This window comes from Cicer arietinum, chromosome 3 (assembly GCF_000331145.2).
Source record: "Cicer arietinum cultivar CDC Frontier isolate Library 1 chromosome 3, Cicar.CDCFrontier_v2.0, whole genome shotgun sequence".
Taxonomy (NCBI): Eukaryota; Viridiplantae; Streptophyta; class Magnoliopsida; order Fabales; family Fabaceae; genus Cicer; species Cicer arietinum.
Window position 1 is genome coordinate 71,916,326 of NC_021162.2, and position 18,527 is coordinate 71,934,852.

An 18,527-nucleotide genomic window follows, 5' to 3' on the forward strand; every position below is an offset into this window, starting at 1 on the left:
TGATTTTTTTTTTTTTTTTTGCGGCCCCTCCCAATCCTTTTTTTTTTTTTTTTTTTTTTCTTTTTCTTTTTCTAATTATTCATTTCGATGCCTTATTTTGTGGGGTATCCGAAAATGCACCATATATGTAGTGCCTCTTTTGTTTTGTATATATTTTAGTGCACTCTATTTGGTCACTATTTAGACTAGAGAAATACACCTTCTCAATTCCCTCATTCTCACTAATCTTAAGTATGCTCTAAAACTCTTTACATTGCGACCAAAGGAACTTATCAATAGCTACTTAGCATTTCAACTTTGCATTTCCAGGTATATATCTATTATTTCTCTATACTTTGTAATTGTTTGGGAGGTTAACAAAATAGTTAATTTTTTGAATGTTAATTAGTGCTAGCAATGTTAATTACAATGAGGTTGATATGTATGAGTTTGAATTGAATCTCTGTTAACGTTTTGAGTTTGTGATGTAGAGAATAATAATGTTTTTCTTTCTTTCTTTTTGTTATGGTTCGTTCATTTAGCCACTATGATTTCCAAATGAAGCAACATTCTTTTCCTTTTCTGGACAAACACCAAACCTTCTACCACCAAATATTCCTCACTACTTTTTGTCAACGCATGTGAACGAAGAATTTTTTTAAAATCTACTCTAAAACAGACGGATGGTAAATATCGTAACATTTTTCTTTTATCTCTTAAATATTGACATTTGTCAATTGAATTAGCACATCACAACTCAAAGGACAAATAAAGAATTACTTTATTCTCTAGAAAACGACTTAAATTATTATAAAAGGCAGCTTAAGAAAACTCAAAATTATGGTTACTAATAATTATTAATCTTTTCAGCAAAAAGTAATTATTATTATTATTATTGATCTTTAAAGTAAGGTGCTTCATTGAGATAAACCTAAAACTAATTATCATGATATTGTGTCAACACAAAAAATATCATATTATTTTTCTAAAATACAAAATATATACTAGTACATGTTATTACTCTTCCTTTTTATTTTATTTTTAGCATGGAGGTATTTTAAATAATAATTTTAAAAAAGAATAAAATAATGCTTGTAATAATATAACAAAAATATATCTTTTAATTTAATAAAATTTTACAATTATCCTAATTATACTATAATAAATAGATTTGCAATGCGAAGTTTTTTTATCACAGCAGCGCTCTTATGTAGCAAATTAATAAATCAAGTAGTTGGTTCATTTTTCATAGACAAATGTTGTGCAGTTTCAGCTTTGGAGCTGGTTTCTGATAACGTACTGGATTTTCTACGTGAATTTCAGTGGACTCGAGAATCAAGAACAACATTATTATCTTGATCTAGTGTTGGATAATATTAAATAATATAAAAGATATTAGAATAAGTTAGGGGCATCTTGTTACACCCATTAATTAGAGAGAAAAATGAATTGAATGCGACATAGGTCCAGCCCCACCCCACCAAACCCCATGTTAACTTATTTACCAACTGCTATATTGAAAATATACCACAATAATTCTACAACTGGATGTTTAAACATTTTTAGTCGGTAGATGTAGATGTCCGTATTTTATATTCATTGTAATCGACACATTTTTAGAATTTTTTTCTTGTACTTTCAAGTCTTAAGTGTAGTAAACATTTTATGCTTGAGAGAGTTATTAGATATATAGTTTTTTATCTGAGATAAGACTACTTATCTATAAATAGGTCTCTTCTTCTATTCATTAATGATCATTGATCAAGTTAACAATATTTTTTCTATACTTTTCTCTCTTCTCTCGTCTATGAGTTCTATCTAGAATGGTAATATAATTTAAAACTATTTATTTTATACCCTTTAAAAAATTAAATATACTTTAAATTATACATGACAGAAGCAAAATGGTTGTATTGTAGTATATCATGAAGAAGTCTACTTTTTCAAGCGTTGACAATGGCATCTCATATTTGTTAAAGTTCTTACTTAATTTTTTGTTATTATAAAATAAAACAAGAAACGAAAAGCTTATGTTGACTTATTTGTAGTTAACTAAGTTTTTTTTTTTTTTTTTTAAATTAAGTTTACATTGATTTGAAATTCTTACATTTGCTTTTTGATTAGAAAAATATTGATGTGTTACAAAGTCTTTTTGTTTTAATCTAATAACTATGTTGTTTATATGCTTTTTTTGATAAATATATGTCTGGTGCATACAGTTGTGAACACAAAGCAGAAGAAAATGGTGGTAAGGGAGGGTGAGATTAACTGGACACAAGGGGAGGTGGAATCGGCGTTGCATAGGGACGAAGAAGCGAACAAGATCGATGTTAATAACATTATCTCATCATCGTTGGGAAGACAATCATCGTCGATATATTCGCTCACCCTCGACGAGTTCCAGCACAGTCTCTGTGAGAGTGGCAAGAATTTCGGATCAATGAACATGGATGAGTTCTTAAGTAGTATTTGGAATGCAGAGGAGAATCAGCAAGCTGCTACCAACAATAATAATAACATCAACAATAACAATAATCTGTCTGTAATTTCGAAAGAGATTAGCAAACAGGCAAGCCTTCCTCGTCAAAATTCGCTGTCGATTCCTGCACCACTTTGTAGGAAAACCGTGGAACAAGTTTGGTCTGAGATACACAAAGAGCAACATCAGAACAACAACAATGTTGGTCAGATTACTGAGTCTGCCACTCGACAACCGACTTTCGGAGAGATGACATTGGAGGATTTCTTGGTGAAAGCAGGGGTAGTTAGGGAACAACAATCTGTTATGCAGCCGGCTGCATTAGCAGTAGCACCTACTGTAGCTGCTGCGGTATCATCTCACCGGCCACAGCATTACACCGTGTATCCGAATAACAACTCTACGATGGCTGCTCAGGCTGGTTCTTTTGCTATTGGTGGCGGCACTGGGAATGTGGTTGCGCCGCCTTATCAAACGGTGGCTCAGGGAGGTGGAGCAGTTGGAGAGCCTTCGGGTTCAGGATATGTTGGGAATGGTAAGAGAGATAACATAGGTACTGGATATCCTCCGCCACCAGGGGTTTGTTATGGAGGGAGAGTGGTGAATGGAGGAGGTGGTGGTTATGGCGTGGCAGTGGCACAAACTATGGGAATGGGCGGACCGGTTAGTCCGGTTTCGTCCGATGGGATTGGTAATGATAACTCGGGCGGGAAATTTGGGATCGACATGAGTGGTTTAAGAGGAAGGAAGAGGATGATTGATGGTCCTGTTGAAAGAGTTGTGGAGAGAAGGCAAAGAAGAATGATCAAGAATAGAGAATCAGCAGCAAGATCTAGAGCAAGAAAACAGGTTCCTGAAATTTGACCAATTATTATTTGATACTTTAGTATGAGATTATGTATCCACAAATGTCACTGAATTATTATTTTTTATATATGATCATGAAGATAGTCCTACATTACACAATTATTGAAGCTATAAGTACATACATTAGTTTAAGAAGAATTGATAACATATCAATACTTCATTAATTTGATGCATCCAAATTGGATATACTATCATATTGCTAATGACATGCCTTTGTGAAAAAAAAAAAAAATTCTTAACTTGGCAGGCTTACACAGTTGAATTAGAAGCAGAACTGAACCAATTAAGAGAAGAGAATTCACAACTGAAACAAGCACTGGTACTTTCAAAAACAACAAGAACTTTTGCTTTAGTTTTTACTTTAGTGATTCAATTATACTGACAAGGATCATGCTTTTATTCTTCAGACCGAGCTCGAGAGGAGACGAAGGCAACAGGTAATTAGCAACAAAGTTTAGAGAGACCGAACGTGTCAAATAGTTTGGACATGAAAATACCCTTTTTTTTTAAAGCAAATTTACTTGCAATTGCATCTAAATTACTATCTTCTGACTATTTATCAGTGTTCAGAGGAAACAAATGTGAGAGTGCAGACCAAAGCTCAGAAGGCAAAAGAGAAACTGAGAACCTTAAGAAGGAACACTAGTTGTCATCTGTGAAGAAAATCACATGGTAGACAGTGAAATCCTTGGATTTTTATTAACACAGGAATTGGTTATGGTTGGTGCATGCATGAGTGCATCAAGAACCAAGAAGAAAATGAGTAATAAAACTCATAGACAGAGAAAGAAACAAAGGAATGGTGATGTGAATTTTGTTGGAGAGGAAATCTTCCACTGTCATCAAATTTGGATGACTCTTTTCAAATGATATAACTAGCTACTCAAATTTGTACAATATAGTAGTTAATGTTTAAAGTTACCTAGTTATTTTTATGTGTGAACTGTTTTTGTTTAAAGTTGCAATATAGTATCAGCTATGAGTGTATGAAAGTAAGTATAAATTATTTTCTTAATTAATTGCCAGAATCTAATTTTTAAATGAGGTAATCTCTGAATTTTTATTATGATAAATAATTCAATAGTGCAGTAAACATGGTGTGGTAGATACCTTTTTAGGTACATTTGAGTTCAAATTAGAAAGATTAATACTTTTTTTTACATATTATATATAGTTATATACTATGGTAGTGTTTTCAAAAAGCTACCATATACTTCATACCAACGTTAAATATACAAGTAAAATGCTAAATGCAGGCAAAAGGTAAATGACCATTGTAAAGTTCAAGTGAAGTTTTAATTTTCCTCAGTATCGTAAAATTTACTTGTTTAATATGGAAGTGTTATTATATCCACAATAGACAGATAAACTCGTTTCGTGAATAAAAATCACTGAATCATTTCTTATGGTTAATAGAAGCTTTCAATGCATTACTAATCACTGCCATGTATTAAAAACGATAGCCATGTTTAGCAAACAAAAAATGTGGAGTATCATTCAGATTATTCAGAAGGGCACTAAAACAAAAGGCAAACATGTACAATGCAGAAACTTTTGGGTCATCAGATTCGTTTCTTTTATCAATACAAAGCAACACTGCTTAATTATAAAAGTTAATTCAGTTCGTGAGGACTTTTAGTGGATAAAATGTATGTACCTTTTTAAACACTTTCTAAGCATTGTGAGTCTACAACTTAACTCTTCTAAACCTTTCCTTCACAAAAAGACTCAACTTAACTCTTCTAAACTTTTCCTTCCCAAAAAGACTCGCAATGGGTTCAACCTTTTCCTGACATGAGTTTTATAGCATCAGATTCCTCTGTTATAAAGGTATTACAGATGTCATTGATATAGTAAAGCAACAGGAAAATACGCAATTCATATCCCAGCCCCATTTTCTCCTTTGACAGAGAACAGACTATAAAATGTCATTGATATCGTAAAGCAACATGAAAATACACAATTCATAGCCCCCAGCCCCATTTTCTCCTTTGACAGAACAAACTAGAAAATTAAGGATTGTGAAAGTGTTTTAAAAAAACTATAAAATTAAGGATTGTGAAAGTGTTTTGAAAAACTGTCCACAACCACAGGATTTGACTATGATCCTCCGCATTATTATAAGATCATGACACGATCGAGATTTAAATCCTTAACTAATGATGGTGGTATATTGGAGTTTCGAGATTTATGCTCCAAGGGTGGTGGAGCTATAAAGATTTAAAAAAAAGGAAAATCTATCCTCAAGAATGATTCTGTAACTTTACAATTGAACAAAATTTGTGCTACTTGAGAAAAAGGACACAAGAAAGTCATGAAACATGGAAGCACCTTCTTCTTGAGTGAGATTAAACCGATACTTCGACAAAAATGATCGAGTGTGGCAGCAGAACATACTACTCATATTGAAACTCAAACTTTATATGACTGTGTTTTCTTCCTAGTAGAAGCATGAATTCAGAAAATCTTGCAAAAGTTTGACACTCTTCATGTGTTCTGACCTCTGCAACAAAACCATAAATCACCAACTTTTTCAGATTAGGACATCCTTCCAAAAGTCCAACTACCCAAACTGAGAAAAGATCACTGATTTTATTCCATCCAAGTTCTAACACCACCACATTCATCAGAAAAGACAAACCCTGCAACCCATAATGAAGCACTCCATCTTTCAAATCATAGCTTAAGGAAAGGTATGTGAGTCTAGAAAAACAAACAGAAATGGTCTCAATATCAACAACCTCATCCTCGTCGTCAAAAACTACATCCCACAGCCGAAGCCGGTTTAGTTTAGACGCTTTCGAGATAATGTGATAAAACTTCGGCCACATAATTGTGAAGTTACAGACATCTACAATCTCGAGATTTTCAGTACTATCCCCAATGTCAAGATGGTTGATACTCACATCATCAATCCTCAATACTTTCAAAGTGTCTTTACCGATCAATTCGAAAACATCAAAGTTACAATCTTTCAGATCTAGACACTCAAGTGAATCAGCCTGTAGTACAAATTTATCAAAATTAAATGACTCAACTAATAAAACCTTCAAAGAAGAGCTACTAAGCTCTATGGAAGCCTGCGAATCCAACATAGTGATTTCTGGACAAAATATATTCAAGACTTCAAGTTTTGGACAAGCAGAAAGCAGAAGACTCAAATCCAAAGCTGATATGGTAACAGAACTCAACGACAAACCCTTCAAGCAAGGAAATTTATGATAACTCGGTACAACACGCGAGATAGGGTTATCAGCCAAGGCTAAAACCTCCAATCTTTGCCTGTTGCATTTATCAATGATATTGAAAGTAGGGGATGTTCTGACATAAAAACGTAGTTGGCGCAACGAATCGCTTGTATACTTAAGCCAAGAAATGACAGTGGTAACACAAAATTGATGATCATAATTCATGAGAATTGTTAAAGACTGCAATCCTTTAGTTTGAAAGATTGTACAAGTGATGAGCATTTCTAATTGAGTAGAACATATTTGGCGATATAGAGGCCAATCAATTGTATCAAATGAAAGAGTGAGAAGGTGATTGTGCCAAGCGTGTCTCCATTTTTTGCAAGTTAAAGAGGCAATCACAATATCCCTAGCAGACGCAACATGGGATAATATGATACCAATCACTTCAACAGGAAGGTTCTCCATATAGCATAACAAAAATTAACACAACCACTTCAAGTTATTCAAGTGCGAAATTAAAGACAAGTATAAAAATTAGAAGCGGCTCACTTAGGTCGTCTTCTTGGCAAAGAAAGAAAGAGTACCGAGAGTTAGAAGGGGCTCCCAAGACGAAGAACACTTCCGGTTATTAACGGTGACAAATATTTGTGAATGATTTATACAAAAATTATAATCACTTTATAATAAAATTATTTAAATTTTTAAGTAGAAGATTTTTAAAATGTCATATATATTTCTCTTTTATTTTATTTAATTGATTAAGTAAAATTCATTTTTTTAATTAACTGATCAATAAAAAAATTTGTCTTGTGCATATTTTATATAAAAATAAATTATAATTATTATGTTATAATGTTCTTCTTATTTTTGTATAGAAATTATTCAGAAAATATAGTACTTATAAAATACGTTTTTTTTCATTATTTGGTTCATGAAAAATAATATATTTGTGATTAATTGAATATAGTTTTGTTTGATGAGAAATTGAACCAAACCCGACCATTATATCACTCAAAACTATAAAGTGTGTGAAAACACAAAATTCACTTTTATAAAATATGTTTTATAATTTTTATAAAAAATTTGTGTATAATTTATATAAACAACATATTTTATAAATTTGATTTTGTTTAAATTTTATAAAAAATATTAAGCTTTAGTTTTCTTTCACAAAAGTTCGATCAAGCCAACCCATTATTTTCTTAAGGTTAAATATAAAAAACTATAATGTATAAAAAACACATACCAAAATTATCTTCTATGAAATAAGTTTTTAATAGTTATAAATATTAATCACATTGAACTTGACCAGACCAAACCAACGTAACATATTATTTATCAATTTAATCTTATTCATATTTCAGTTTAAATTAGTTACACTACCGACTCGATCAATTTGAAAAAAATATCGTCTGAATTGATTGTCCGGGTAGAAATATTTTTGGATTTTTTATGAGCTTTTAAGAATTATAATTTTTTAAAATTTCTCCTCAGTTATAAAGTATCACATTTGTTATCGGTACAGTGAAGCAGTCAAAAGCAACAGGAAAGTAATTGATCCATAGCCCCCAGCCTCTCTATCTCCTTTTGACAGAGAATAAAAAAGTGGAACTAATTATTTAACATGTAATTGGAGTATAGCTTATTCTTATTTTTTTTTCACAATTAATTTTCCGATTTCAATGTTATTTTCATTTTATTAGTTTTTCTAAAAATAAATTTAATAGAAAAATATATTTTATTTAACTAATAAACCAAAATCTGATTCCAATTATAAGTGTTAGTTAAAATTGCTTTTTTTGTTGTTGTTACGAAATTAGAAAATGATAAATAAAAAATTAGGAACGGTCGAACGGACCAACTGAAAGACATCATTCAATAATCGTCTTCTAAAATAAGCAATAATAAAGGTGTGATTGGAGAATACTGGCCATAGCGATTATTTTAGTTAAAGTAATCTTAAAGACTATTAACTAGTATTTACATGAAGTGAAAAAAAAAACTAGTAACTAGTATTTTACAAATGTGATGGAGGAGATTTAAACTTTGTTACTTTAATGCTTAAAACTAAACCAAAAATGGTTGAAAAAAAAGAAAACTGTACACGACTGATTCGAGCTACAACATTTCACATGTTTTTATTTCTATTGTGTTCTGAAGGGACCCGCTGTCCATTGAATGAAACAAAAATGTACCTTAAACATTTTAATGGTGATTAATTTTTAGAGGGTTTTGGCGGAGAGAAATTTAAAAGGTTAAGTTCATATTTTAATGATTATTTAATATTTAGAAAAATAAAAGAATAATATAACATAACATTTTTATTTTTTATTTTTTTAAATATCAAATATATTTCAAAATATACAATAATTCTCTAAAATATTTTCTTTCAAAATTCAACTCACAAACAGACTATAAAGTAATGTTGTAAGAAAAAAAAGATAAAGAGATATTTATAAATGAATAATTGTAACATAATTTTTGAGAGTTTGATTATTTTTTTCTTCTTTTTTTATAATACTAGATTTTGATTTCTATAATCTATATTTGCAAGACATTCTATAGTTTTAGGTTCAAATTCAACCATAAAAATACAGTAATTTTAAATATCTTAAAGGAGATATTTATCGTTTATTATAGTAGTACTTGAGGAATAATATATGTTTCACATAAAAAATTATATTTGTTTTTAAATAAGTTGATACATAAAAGATATTTTGAAGTAAGAGGTATTATAGTTTACAATGAAACATTAATTATGTTTAGATTTTTTTCTTGCGTCACATTAAGATTTTTGTTTTTCATCATTTATTTTATTTTATTTGACAAACTATATGTTTATATGTTAAACTTGTTTATAATAATATGTAAAATAATTTATTTTAGTTCTTGCAACATAAATTACATTAAGAAAAATATTGATTTTAATAAATAGTAGACACATTATAAGGACCAAATTTAATATAAACAATTTCTTTTCAAAACTAAAAACAGAAAGAACCAAAAATAAAAATAATATTTTTTTTTATGAATAACAAAATTTGCTAAAAGACTAAGGAACAAGACGGTGGTGCTAGACCGAATTATATTAAAATGCAAAAGAGAAGGAGGATATCTAAAAACAGCGTCAACACAAAATTTTGTCTCATGATAAATATGAAAAATATAAATGATACTCCATCAAGATGGCCTGAAATGGTGCACTCATTATTAATAATGGTGGTCAAAACTTCATAGTCGATTTCCACAATAAAGGATGTTCCAGTATTACAATGGAAGTCTTTAATATAATGACAAATGGATCTCTAATAAGGCCTCCCACAAGAGGAGGAGTAGGAACCATCAACATTAAGTTTGAAAGCATCGTATGAAGGGTTTCCAAACTATATGTAACTCTTTCATAGCTAGCTGGTGTTGAAGTAAGTTGGCATGATTTTCAATTTATAAAACATTATAAGATTTAGATGACTAAAAATTAAAAACAATGTAACAAAAATAATTATTAACCAACAGATATTTGTGTATTAAAAATAAAAAGGAGTATATATTTGTAGGCTTAAAATATATTTAAATTGAAGTTAAATTGGCATGCATTATACATGATATTTGAATGGAGTTGTTAAAACAAATTAAGATCTATAAAGTGGCTCATTAGCACGTAATTTTAGATTGAGCAGGAACATATAAAAGTTGGATTAGAAATAGTTGCAATCTTAAAATATAGTTAAATTGAAGTTAAATCGGCATGCATTATAAATATAAATAAATTATACATATATATATATCCAATATTATAGGATATTTAAATAGAATTGTTAAAATAAATTAAGATCAATGAAGTAACTCATTTGATCATAATTTTAATTTGGGTGAAAACATAGAAAAGTTGAAATAAGAATAGTTAAATATTTTTTATTTAATCCGATTAATCTAAATAAAAGTTAAATAGGTTCGGACTGATCTAAAAGGTTTCATGTCAATTCAATTATAAGATTTCAATGTAACTTTTGAAATAAATATTTGTAAAAACTTTAATAATTATTTTTTAATTTAAAAATGATCAATAAAATGTTAAATTAATAAAAAAAAGTTTCATTTGGTTAAAGTTTTTAAATTTTATATATTATAAATTATTATTTTAATTCATTTAAATGAATAAAACTTCAGTTTAATTTATATTAAGTGTTAACGTTAAAAATAAATACATATAAATTTAATATTTTTCACTAAATAAATAATCACAAAAAACTAATATATTCAAATGACATAAAAAAATAAAAAGAGTAAATAAACAAGAAAAAAGTTAAGTGACTCGTCTATTAGCCAACATAGTACATCGTGCTGAGAAAATCTTGAAAATTTACAAATGAACCGTAGGCGAGTTATTATTTATTTGATCATTTATATAACACATTTGACCGACTGCAACGGATCGAACCAACCCATTATTGACACATCTATATTTAAATACCTCTTAAAATTGAATAAAATATATAAAAATTTCTCTAAAAATTATATTAAAATATTGATATATTTTTTTTGATAGCATATAAAAATTGATTCTATTTGATATAAATACAAAAGTGAAATAGTTATTAAAAAATAGAATAAAAGAATGAAAAAAGGAACGCGAGTGATTCCAACTTCGGGGCCATTTTCATTTCTCTGATTTCATTATCAACAAAAAAAACGGACAGCTAAGAAAAAAGAAGGCACTCTCTATTTTTTGGTTCCGAAACAAACAAAATAATCAAACCCTCTTTTTCTCTGCTTCCACCGTCACTCACTCACCACTCGAATGCTACTCTCACTTTCTCACATTTTCTCAGGTCTCTCTCAAATCCATTTCCTTCAATTTTATGCATTTCATTTTCACTTTTATTATTATTATAATCATTATCATTGCTATTACCGTTCAATTCGAGTTACTCTATAGCAGTTACTTACACCATACTGTATAGTTCCTTAATTATTTTTCACCTTTACCCTAATTTTTCAATTATTGTTTTCTTAAACAGGTACTTGAAGAAACAATTGTAACTTTCACATATTCAATTTCAGTTATTTTTTCCCGAATTATACTTTATGAGTTTGGAAACTGTAACAATGGCAACGTGCTTTGTACATTCGAATTCTAGAAATTCAGTAGGGGTGTTGGCTGTTAATGGAGGAAGAACATTGTTAGAGAATAATCATATTAACAAACCGTGTTTTTTGAAAATTCATGACAATAAAAATGGATTTTTGGGTGGTAATGGTAACCGAAAGTGCGGTTTTATTAATGTTAAGTCAACAGGGTCACCAAATAACCATAGTGTTAGTCCCTATCATCATAGCAAAGACCCTTTTTTAGACCTTCATCCCGAGATTTCAATGCTTAGAGGTGAAGGAAGCAGTTCATTGAACAACACCACGAGACCGAGAAAGGATACGTCCGGTGGTGATGTGGATGAGAGGTTGGAAGACAATTCTATTCCGAGTAATTACAATGAGGCAAAGATTAAAGTCATTGGTGTTGGTGGTGGTGGGTCGAATGCGGTCAATCGCATGATTGAGAGCTCCATGAATGGTGTGGAGTTTTGGATTGTTAATACTGATGTTCAGGCAATGAGAATGTCGCCTGTTGTTTCTGAGAACCGCTTGCCAATTGGTCAAGAGCTTACGCGGGGTCTTGGCGCTGGCGGTAACCCAGAGATTGGTATGAATGCTGCCAAAGAAAGCAAAGAGTCAATACAAGAGGCGGTTTATGGAGCTGATATGGTCTTTGTTACTGTATGTTCATCCACTTTTCTTCAATTATGGCTGTTGCTAACTGCATTACATGTTACATGTTACATTATGAATTTTATTTTTAGTACACTGCTCACTTTTAAACATCACTACAGGTAGACATGATTTACATGCTCTTTTTTTATGAGTAGAAATTGAACTCGGTATCCTGAGGTTTACAACAGTCATACACACTGTGCATTAATCACTTGGGCTAGACCCCAGTGGTTGGTTATATGCTTTATTTGTAATACCAAAATACTTTTTTGTTTGTTTGTAAATTCAGGTTTCAGAGTAGGACAGACTGACCGTAATATATGACTGATAGAAAAAGGAAGGATGTGTTAATATATTGTGTAGTGTGAGAAGAAATAGGCCTCAATATTCCACAAAGTCGTTATCAAGGGATTATATCTGAGGGTTTATCTAATGTGGTTTAATTTTTTTTAACTTGGCTCGTTGTGAATGCTTGCTCTTTTCTGCCTTCCTGTTCTAACATTTGCTATATACAAATTATAAACTGCCCTATACATCAATCGCCGTACAACTAGATTGCCAGCATCCCACTTCAATTGTAAGCTCGTTTTTTGTTAAAAGACTCTTTGTGATTCACTCATTTATCTGTCAAAAAAGTATATTTCAAGAGAGATAACTACCCTTAGGGTCTGTTTGGGAGGAGGATCTTGGAGGGTTTTGCAGAGCTAAGTCTATTTTAATATATATTTGATATTTAAAAAAAAAATGATATATGATCATATAACATTTGAGTCACACTTCATTCATTCTTAGAAACATTTTATAGCTTTCTTAATTTTGAAAAGAAAAACAAGTTCTCCCCTCCAAAATCCCCTCCCAAACAGACCCTTAGATTGTCAACTTATCTAAACACTGCTATGGAAGTATCATTTTCCTTGGATGTCACTTTGAAATTTTAAAAGATTTGTTTTTTTTTTTTGTAAAATGCAAGAGATTTGCAATTTCAATTACCGTGATGGGCTGAAGTTCAAAATGTAGCTTATCAGACTATAATATTAAAAAAAAAAAAAATTGAAACCTATACAATTTTAAATTACTTTTATGTGATATTCCTAATAAATTTTGGAAGACAAACGATTATAATGTGTATAAAATTCTAGTCTTTATGGTTTTCAATTTTGATTATTAGTCAACGCCTATGGATAGAACGTTATGGCGTTGTTTGATCCACATAGTCGACCCTATTTAGTGGGATAAGACTTGGTTTTTGTTGTTGTAGCCAATTCCTATGTGGATTTTTCAGATTTGGGAATAGACACAGCAATTCTAAATTGTTAGTCATTTGTAATTTGGTATATTTTGGTAAAGCTGAAAATCAAAACATATTTATGTAGGCTGGAATGGGAGGAGGAACTGGCACTGGTGCAGCTCCAGTTATTGCTGGTATCACAAAGTCAATGGGTATACTAACCGTTGGTATTGTCACAACCCCTTTCTCATTTGAAGGGCGGAGGAGGGCAGTTCAAGCTCAAGAAGGAATTGCAGCCTTAAGAGATAACGTTGATACCCTGATAGTTATTCCAAATGACAAGTTGCTGACTGCAGTTTCTCAGTCCACCCCTGTTACTGAAGCATTCAATCTGGCTGATGATATTCTTCGACAAGGTGTTCGTGGCATTTCTGATATTATTACGGTATGGAATCATAATTTTCTTTGGACATGAACAAATACCTTCCTGTTGTTGCTTTGTTTAGTTATTTTTTATGTCAAATTCTGATTGTAAAGTAGTAAAAAGATTGAAGAAAGGGAACCTTAATTGTGTCTTTATTTGTTTTGACAAATCCAATAGTCCCCTGATCCACTTTTGGCGTTAAGTTGTTTGATATGTTGGTTCAAAATTGTTACCGTTAGTTCAATAATTTATTGAACTATAACTGATAGATTTTTATTATTAATTTTAGATGCTTTTTGATAAACAACCTCTGCCAACCCACCAATAAGATGTCCTGATTATACTCTGCCCATGTTTCAAAGCTGGCAGGCAGTGTCTATTTTTAAAATTATAAATGCTTGTTAATTTTGTTAATTCACTGCAGATACCTGGGTTGGTGAATGTCGACTTTGCAGATGTTAGAGCTATAATGGCCAATGCAGGTTCTTCACTTATGGGGATAGGAACTGCAACTGGTATGTATGTAAACCGCTCATGGGGTTGCAGTGCTGCTCCTGGGTCCAGTTCTTCTATTTGACCCAAATAATTATTCCGAAACCTGCTTTTTGCTTATATAATACATGTAGTGTGGTATGATACTGAAATTATATATGTAGGACTACCATATGTATAGCTTACCATATGGTATGGCATGCATGTCTATAACGGAAGGATTGTACAACTAAAGTTGTTTTAGAGGATAACTGGCACTGCCTTGAAACTTTCCTTTTAACATAACAAATCCAAACAAAACAATTTAAAGGTTATAAAGTTAACTCTCGCAAGTCATGCCACTCTTCAAACTTCTGGAAAAGCTCACACATTGATGGTGAATATGTTTTAATTCTCTTCAACAATAAAACTTCACCTCTCGACATCACTTTCTGTTAACTTACACTAATGTTTGAATTGATTACCTTTTGATTGGCATATACCTCGGTTTGATTAGCTCAGAATTGATGAGTACACTGTGGTTCATGGTACATATATTAGTAAAATTTGAAATTTATTCTCAAGCTTCTTTTTGTATTGAAGGGAAAACAAGGGCAAGAGATGCTGCATTAAATGCTATCCAGTCGCCCTTACTAGATATTGGTATAGAGAGGGCCACTGGAATTGTATGGAACATAACTGGTGGAAGTGATTTGACCTTGTTTGAGGTACCTGGCTACCCCTCTGGCTCTTACAGTGTTATCTTTGTTAAACATTTGTTAGTTACATCTGTGCACACGATGGTTCTCTCTCCTCTTTTTTTTTTTTTTTTTTTTTAAATGATTTGACCTTGTTTGAGGTACCTGGCTACCCCTCTGGCTCTTACAGTGTTATCTTTGTTAAACATTTGTTAGTTACATCTGTGCACACGATGGTTCTCTCTCCTCTTTTTTTTTTTTTTTTTTTATAAAAAGATATATACTCCCTCTGTGAATTCAAATTTTAGATCATCTAAGGATCACAGGGGAAGTGGGCAGGAGCAACATGTACATAATTAAGTTAGTTTTCCCCTTTTACAACAACATGCAAATTACTTTTAAACAAACTCATGAATGTTTATTTTTGTGTGTATTGCGCAAATACGTCTCCTCTGTCCTGCAGTCCAGTTAATATAGTTCTGTTATCTTACTTTTCCAGTAAGCTATTTATAAACTTCAGTTTTGAAGTGACTGGTTGTTTAAAGCAGGCTTTGGCATTCATGCTGTGAACAAAGAAATATAATGAAAAATTTTTCTATTCTAAACTCTTACTGAATAGCTACTTCATGGTCTGCTATCTATTAAATTCACCACACTCTTCTATTTAAGATAGTCTTTTAAATGTACAGGTAAATGCCGCAGCAGAAGTTATATACGACCTTGTGGATCCTACTGCTAATTTAATATTTGGAGCAGTAATAGATCCATCACTCAGTGGTCAAGTAAGTTAAACTATGTAAACTCGAAATGTTATTTATATATGAACTTCTATATGCTACTATGTAAATGTTTTTGCTGAAATGAATCAGGCAACACTACTGTGATCCAGTGTGCCAAGAAACGGCAGATATACTGCCATTCTGCAATCATTCCTGGATACAAAATTTCTAAATTCTTTAGCCGGGTCCTCTCATTCTTTGTGTTACCTTTGTCAAAGAAATCTAGTTTCTGGCCGGATCTTCTCATACTCTTCCTATTTTTTACACGAACACTCAACACCCTTATTTGTTCAAAAAGTTGCACCTACCTCTCGTCGGGTTTGTTTAAATGACACACACACCTGCACTATTGTTATAGAATAGAAGGGAGGTGTGTGTAATTGAGGAAAAGTCAATGTTCTATAAAAAATGGCGGTAGTGTATATTTTAGTATATATTAAGAGGAGTGCTGCAATATTCCTTTTATTTTACTTGGCTGACATCTAGGGCTGAATTTCATTAAACTACCATCTCATAAAATTAGTTTAACAATGTTATCTAATATGTTGGACTTGTTACAAAATTGAGTACCCAAAATTGGAATGCATGACCATATATGGTGGGTTCCATGTAAAAATTGTTTTAGAAGTAACTATCTATTCTCACTCACAATCTTTTGTACAACTTCTATGGAAAAAAATTGTAACGGAGCATTTTCCGTTAGTTTAATTTGTATATACTGTATACCGCTGGTAAACCATGTCATTCGGTTTCATATAGGTGAGCATAACATTGATTGCCACGGGATTCAAGCGTCAAGAGGAAAGTGAAGGGAGACCTGCACAGGTATGTCTTAAAACCACCACTCCAACCCTCTTCCCACCATATGATGTCATACCCATAATTCTGGTTTTTTTCGAAAATGCAGGTCAGTCAACTCACACAGGGAGATACAGTTATCAGTCGGCGATCTTCCACTTTCACCGATGGTAGTTTGGTTGAGATCCCAGAATTCTTAAAGAAAAAAGGGCGCTTACGCTATCCAAGAGCTTAATACACCCTCCCCAACTTATTTAATACCTTGCATTTCTCTACCACTGCATCAATTTTAGGGATATAGAGATAGCATTGTTCTAGGTATTAGATCCCTGTTTTTGCCCTTTATAGCAATTTTAGGTCCGTAATGTCCACACGGTTGTCCTTGAAAGCTAAGTACTTTCCAAATTTATGTGTTTTGAGGCTTGTTGACATATGTGAACAAGTAAGTTCGCTTATATTTCTGTATAGAGAATATACCAGTAGTAATGTCAGGGCTTGTTATAGATGTTTGTTACTTTCTTCAAGTAAGCTACTGGTTTTGAAGTAAATAAGAATTCCTCAACATTTGTTCCTCGTCCCGTCTAAAATTCCGGGCTTTCGATGTTTTTGATCAAGTTTTCTTTTTTACCTTAAAATATATGTTTTTGTTTATTTTAGTAATTTAGTTACATTGATGTGGTAAGTTGATTTACTCAGGTGAACAATGCACTTTACAAAATAAAGGAATGAATAATAAATCCAAGTTGTTGTTACATGTATATGCATAACAATACATAAGAAATTATTAATATATTAAAACATCAACGTTTGATTTTATTTATTTTTATTCCACCATCAATCCTAAATTAGATGGGTTATTTCTTTTTCTGGTATATAAAGTATGAAATTTCTTTTAACCTTACGGCAAATCTTCACACTAGTTAAAAAAATAAAAATAAAAAATTTTGAATAGAAAATCTACTTTTTTAAAATATGAATTAAACAACTAACAATTTTTTTTCTTCTATATTTAGATTATTAATAAATATCTCAAGAACACCCATTAACATTTTCTAATTTTATATTTCTCAAACTTTGGTAATATAAAAAAATGAGAATATGAGAAATGGAGATCCTATTTGTGAGGACCCACATGAGTAAGGAGAGATGTGACACCTACAAACACACTATTATATTTATAGGTCATGCTAACAATTACTGTTGAAAACAAACGAGAATTTTTAGTAGAATTTTTTATTTTTTGCAATTTCAAGGTATTAAATGTACTTGCATAAAAAAAAGTAATAATTGAACAACTTTTGATTTAACAACATTTGACTCCATATTGTTAGCACAACAAAAGATCTTACAAGGTATTATATTTCAAGGTATTATATTTTATTTTTAAAAGAATCTTTTTTATCTTATCAAAAGTTTTTTATTCAAATTGTTCGCACATCAAAAGATCTTACATCAAAATTTTACTCTATAGTTATACCTCTAATTTAAAATTTATCAAAGAATCAGATTTGACACTGATTTTTTTAAAAATAAAATATATTTTCTATCCTACAAGATTCTAAATATATTTGACAAAATTTAAATTAGTTTTTTCGAGACACGTTTATATTAAATTTACTTAAATTTATCAAAAAATAAGCGAATTTTGAAAACTTAAACGCTGAGTTTTCTTATAACAACTAATGTTAAACATGTTTTTCTTTATTAAAATACATTTGTTTTTTAAAAAAACTAAATTAAATATGTCAATAACTATTTAAGAACTCTTTTCTTAAGTTTTCCATGATCAACTTTTTTAAAAAATCAAGTCCGGAAAACTTGTTTAGAGTTTACTGGTTAGGTAAGTT

The 18,527-nt window shown here is 31.0% G+C and overlaps 3 protein-coding genes across 5 annotated transcripts; 2 read left to right on the top strand and 1 right to left on the bottom strand.

The window, feature by feature from the left end:
* Window positions 1-141: 141 nt before the first annotated feature.
* Window positions 142-4,351, top strand: LOC101506390 (protein ABSCISIC ACID-INSENSITIVE 5). 3 transcript variants are annotated; one of them, XM_027332342.2, is made up of 5 exons: window positions 142-309; window positions 2,199-3,307; window positions 3,573-3,644; window positions 3,733-3,762; window positions 3,896-4,351. In XM_027332342.2, exons 2-5 carry the CDS (start codon window positions 2,222-2,224, stop codon window positions 3,908-3,910), a joined length of 1,203 nt encoding a protein of 400 aa, XP_027188143.1. In that variant the 5' UTR covers window positions 142-309; window positions 2,199-2,221; the 3' UTR covers window positions 3,911-4,351. The 3 variants fall into 3 exon arrangements, with proteins under 3 accessions (XP_027188143.1, XP_004494170.1, XP_004494171.1); XM_004494113.4 differs by having other exon boundaries at window positions 144-309; window positions 3,889-4,351; XM_004494114.4 differs by lacking the exon at window positions 142-309 and adding an exon at window positions 1,629-1,805 and having other exon boundaries at window positions 3,889-4,351.
* Window positions 4,352-4,793: 442 nt separating this feature from the next.
* Window positions 4,794-7,149, bottom strand: LOC101507167 (F-box/LRR-repeat protein At1g67190-like). The gene is made up of 2 exons (XM_027332435.2): window positions 5,657-7,149; window positions 4,794-5,114 (listed from the first exon to the last, which is right to left on the bottom strand). The coding sequence occupies exon 1, from the start codon at window positions 6,979-6,981 to the stop codon at window positions 5,722-5,724; it is 1,260 nt and encodes a 419-aa protein (XP_027188236.1). The 5' UTR covers window positions 6,982-7,149; the 3' UTR covers window positions 4,794-5,114; window positions 5,657-5,721.
* Window positions 7,150-11,206: 4,057 nt separating this feature from the next.
* On the top strand, window positions 11,207-17,253 carry LOC101507484 (cell division protein FtsZ homolog 2-1, chloroplastic-like). The gene is made up of 8 exons (XM_004494116.4): window positions 11,207-11,345; window positions 11,535-12,288; window positions 13,656-13,955; window positions 14,359-14,449; window positions 15,009-15,133; window positions 15,793-15,885; window positions 16,642-16,707; window positions 16,790-17,253. The coding sequence occupies exons 2-8, from the start codon at window positions 11,602-11,604 to the stop codon at window positions 16,913-16,915; spliced, it is 1,488 nt and encodes a 495-aa protein (XP_004494173.1). The 5' UTR covers window positions 11,207-11,345; window positions 11,535-11,601; the 3' UTR covers window positions 16,916-17,253.
* The last annotated feature ends 1,274 nt before the right edge of the window (window positions 17,254-18,527 follow it).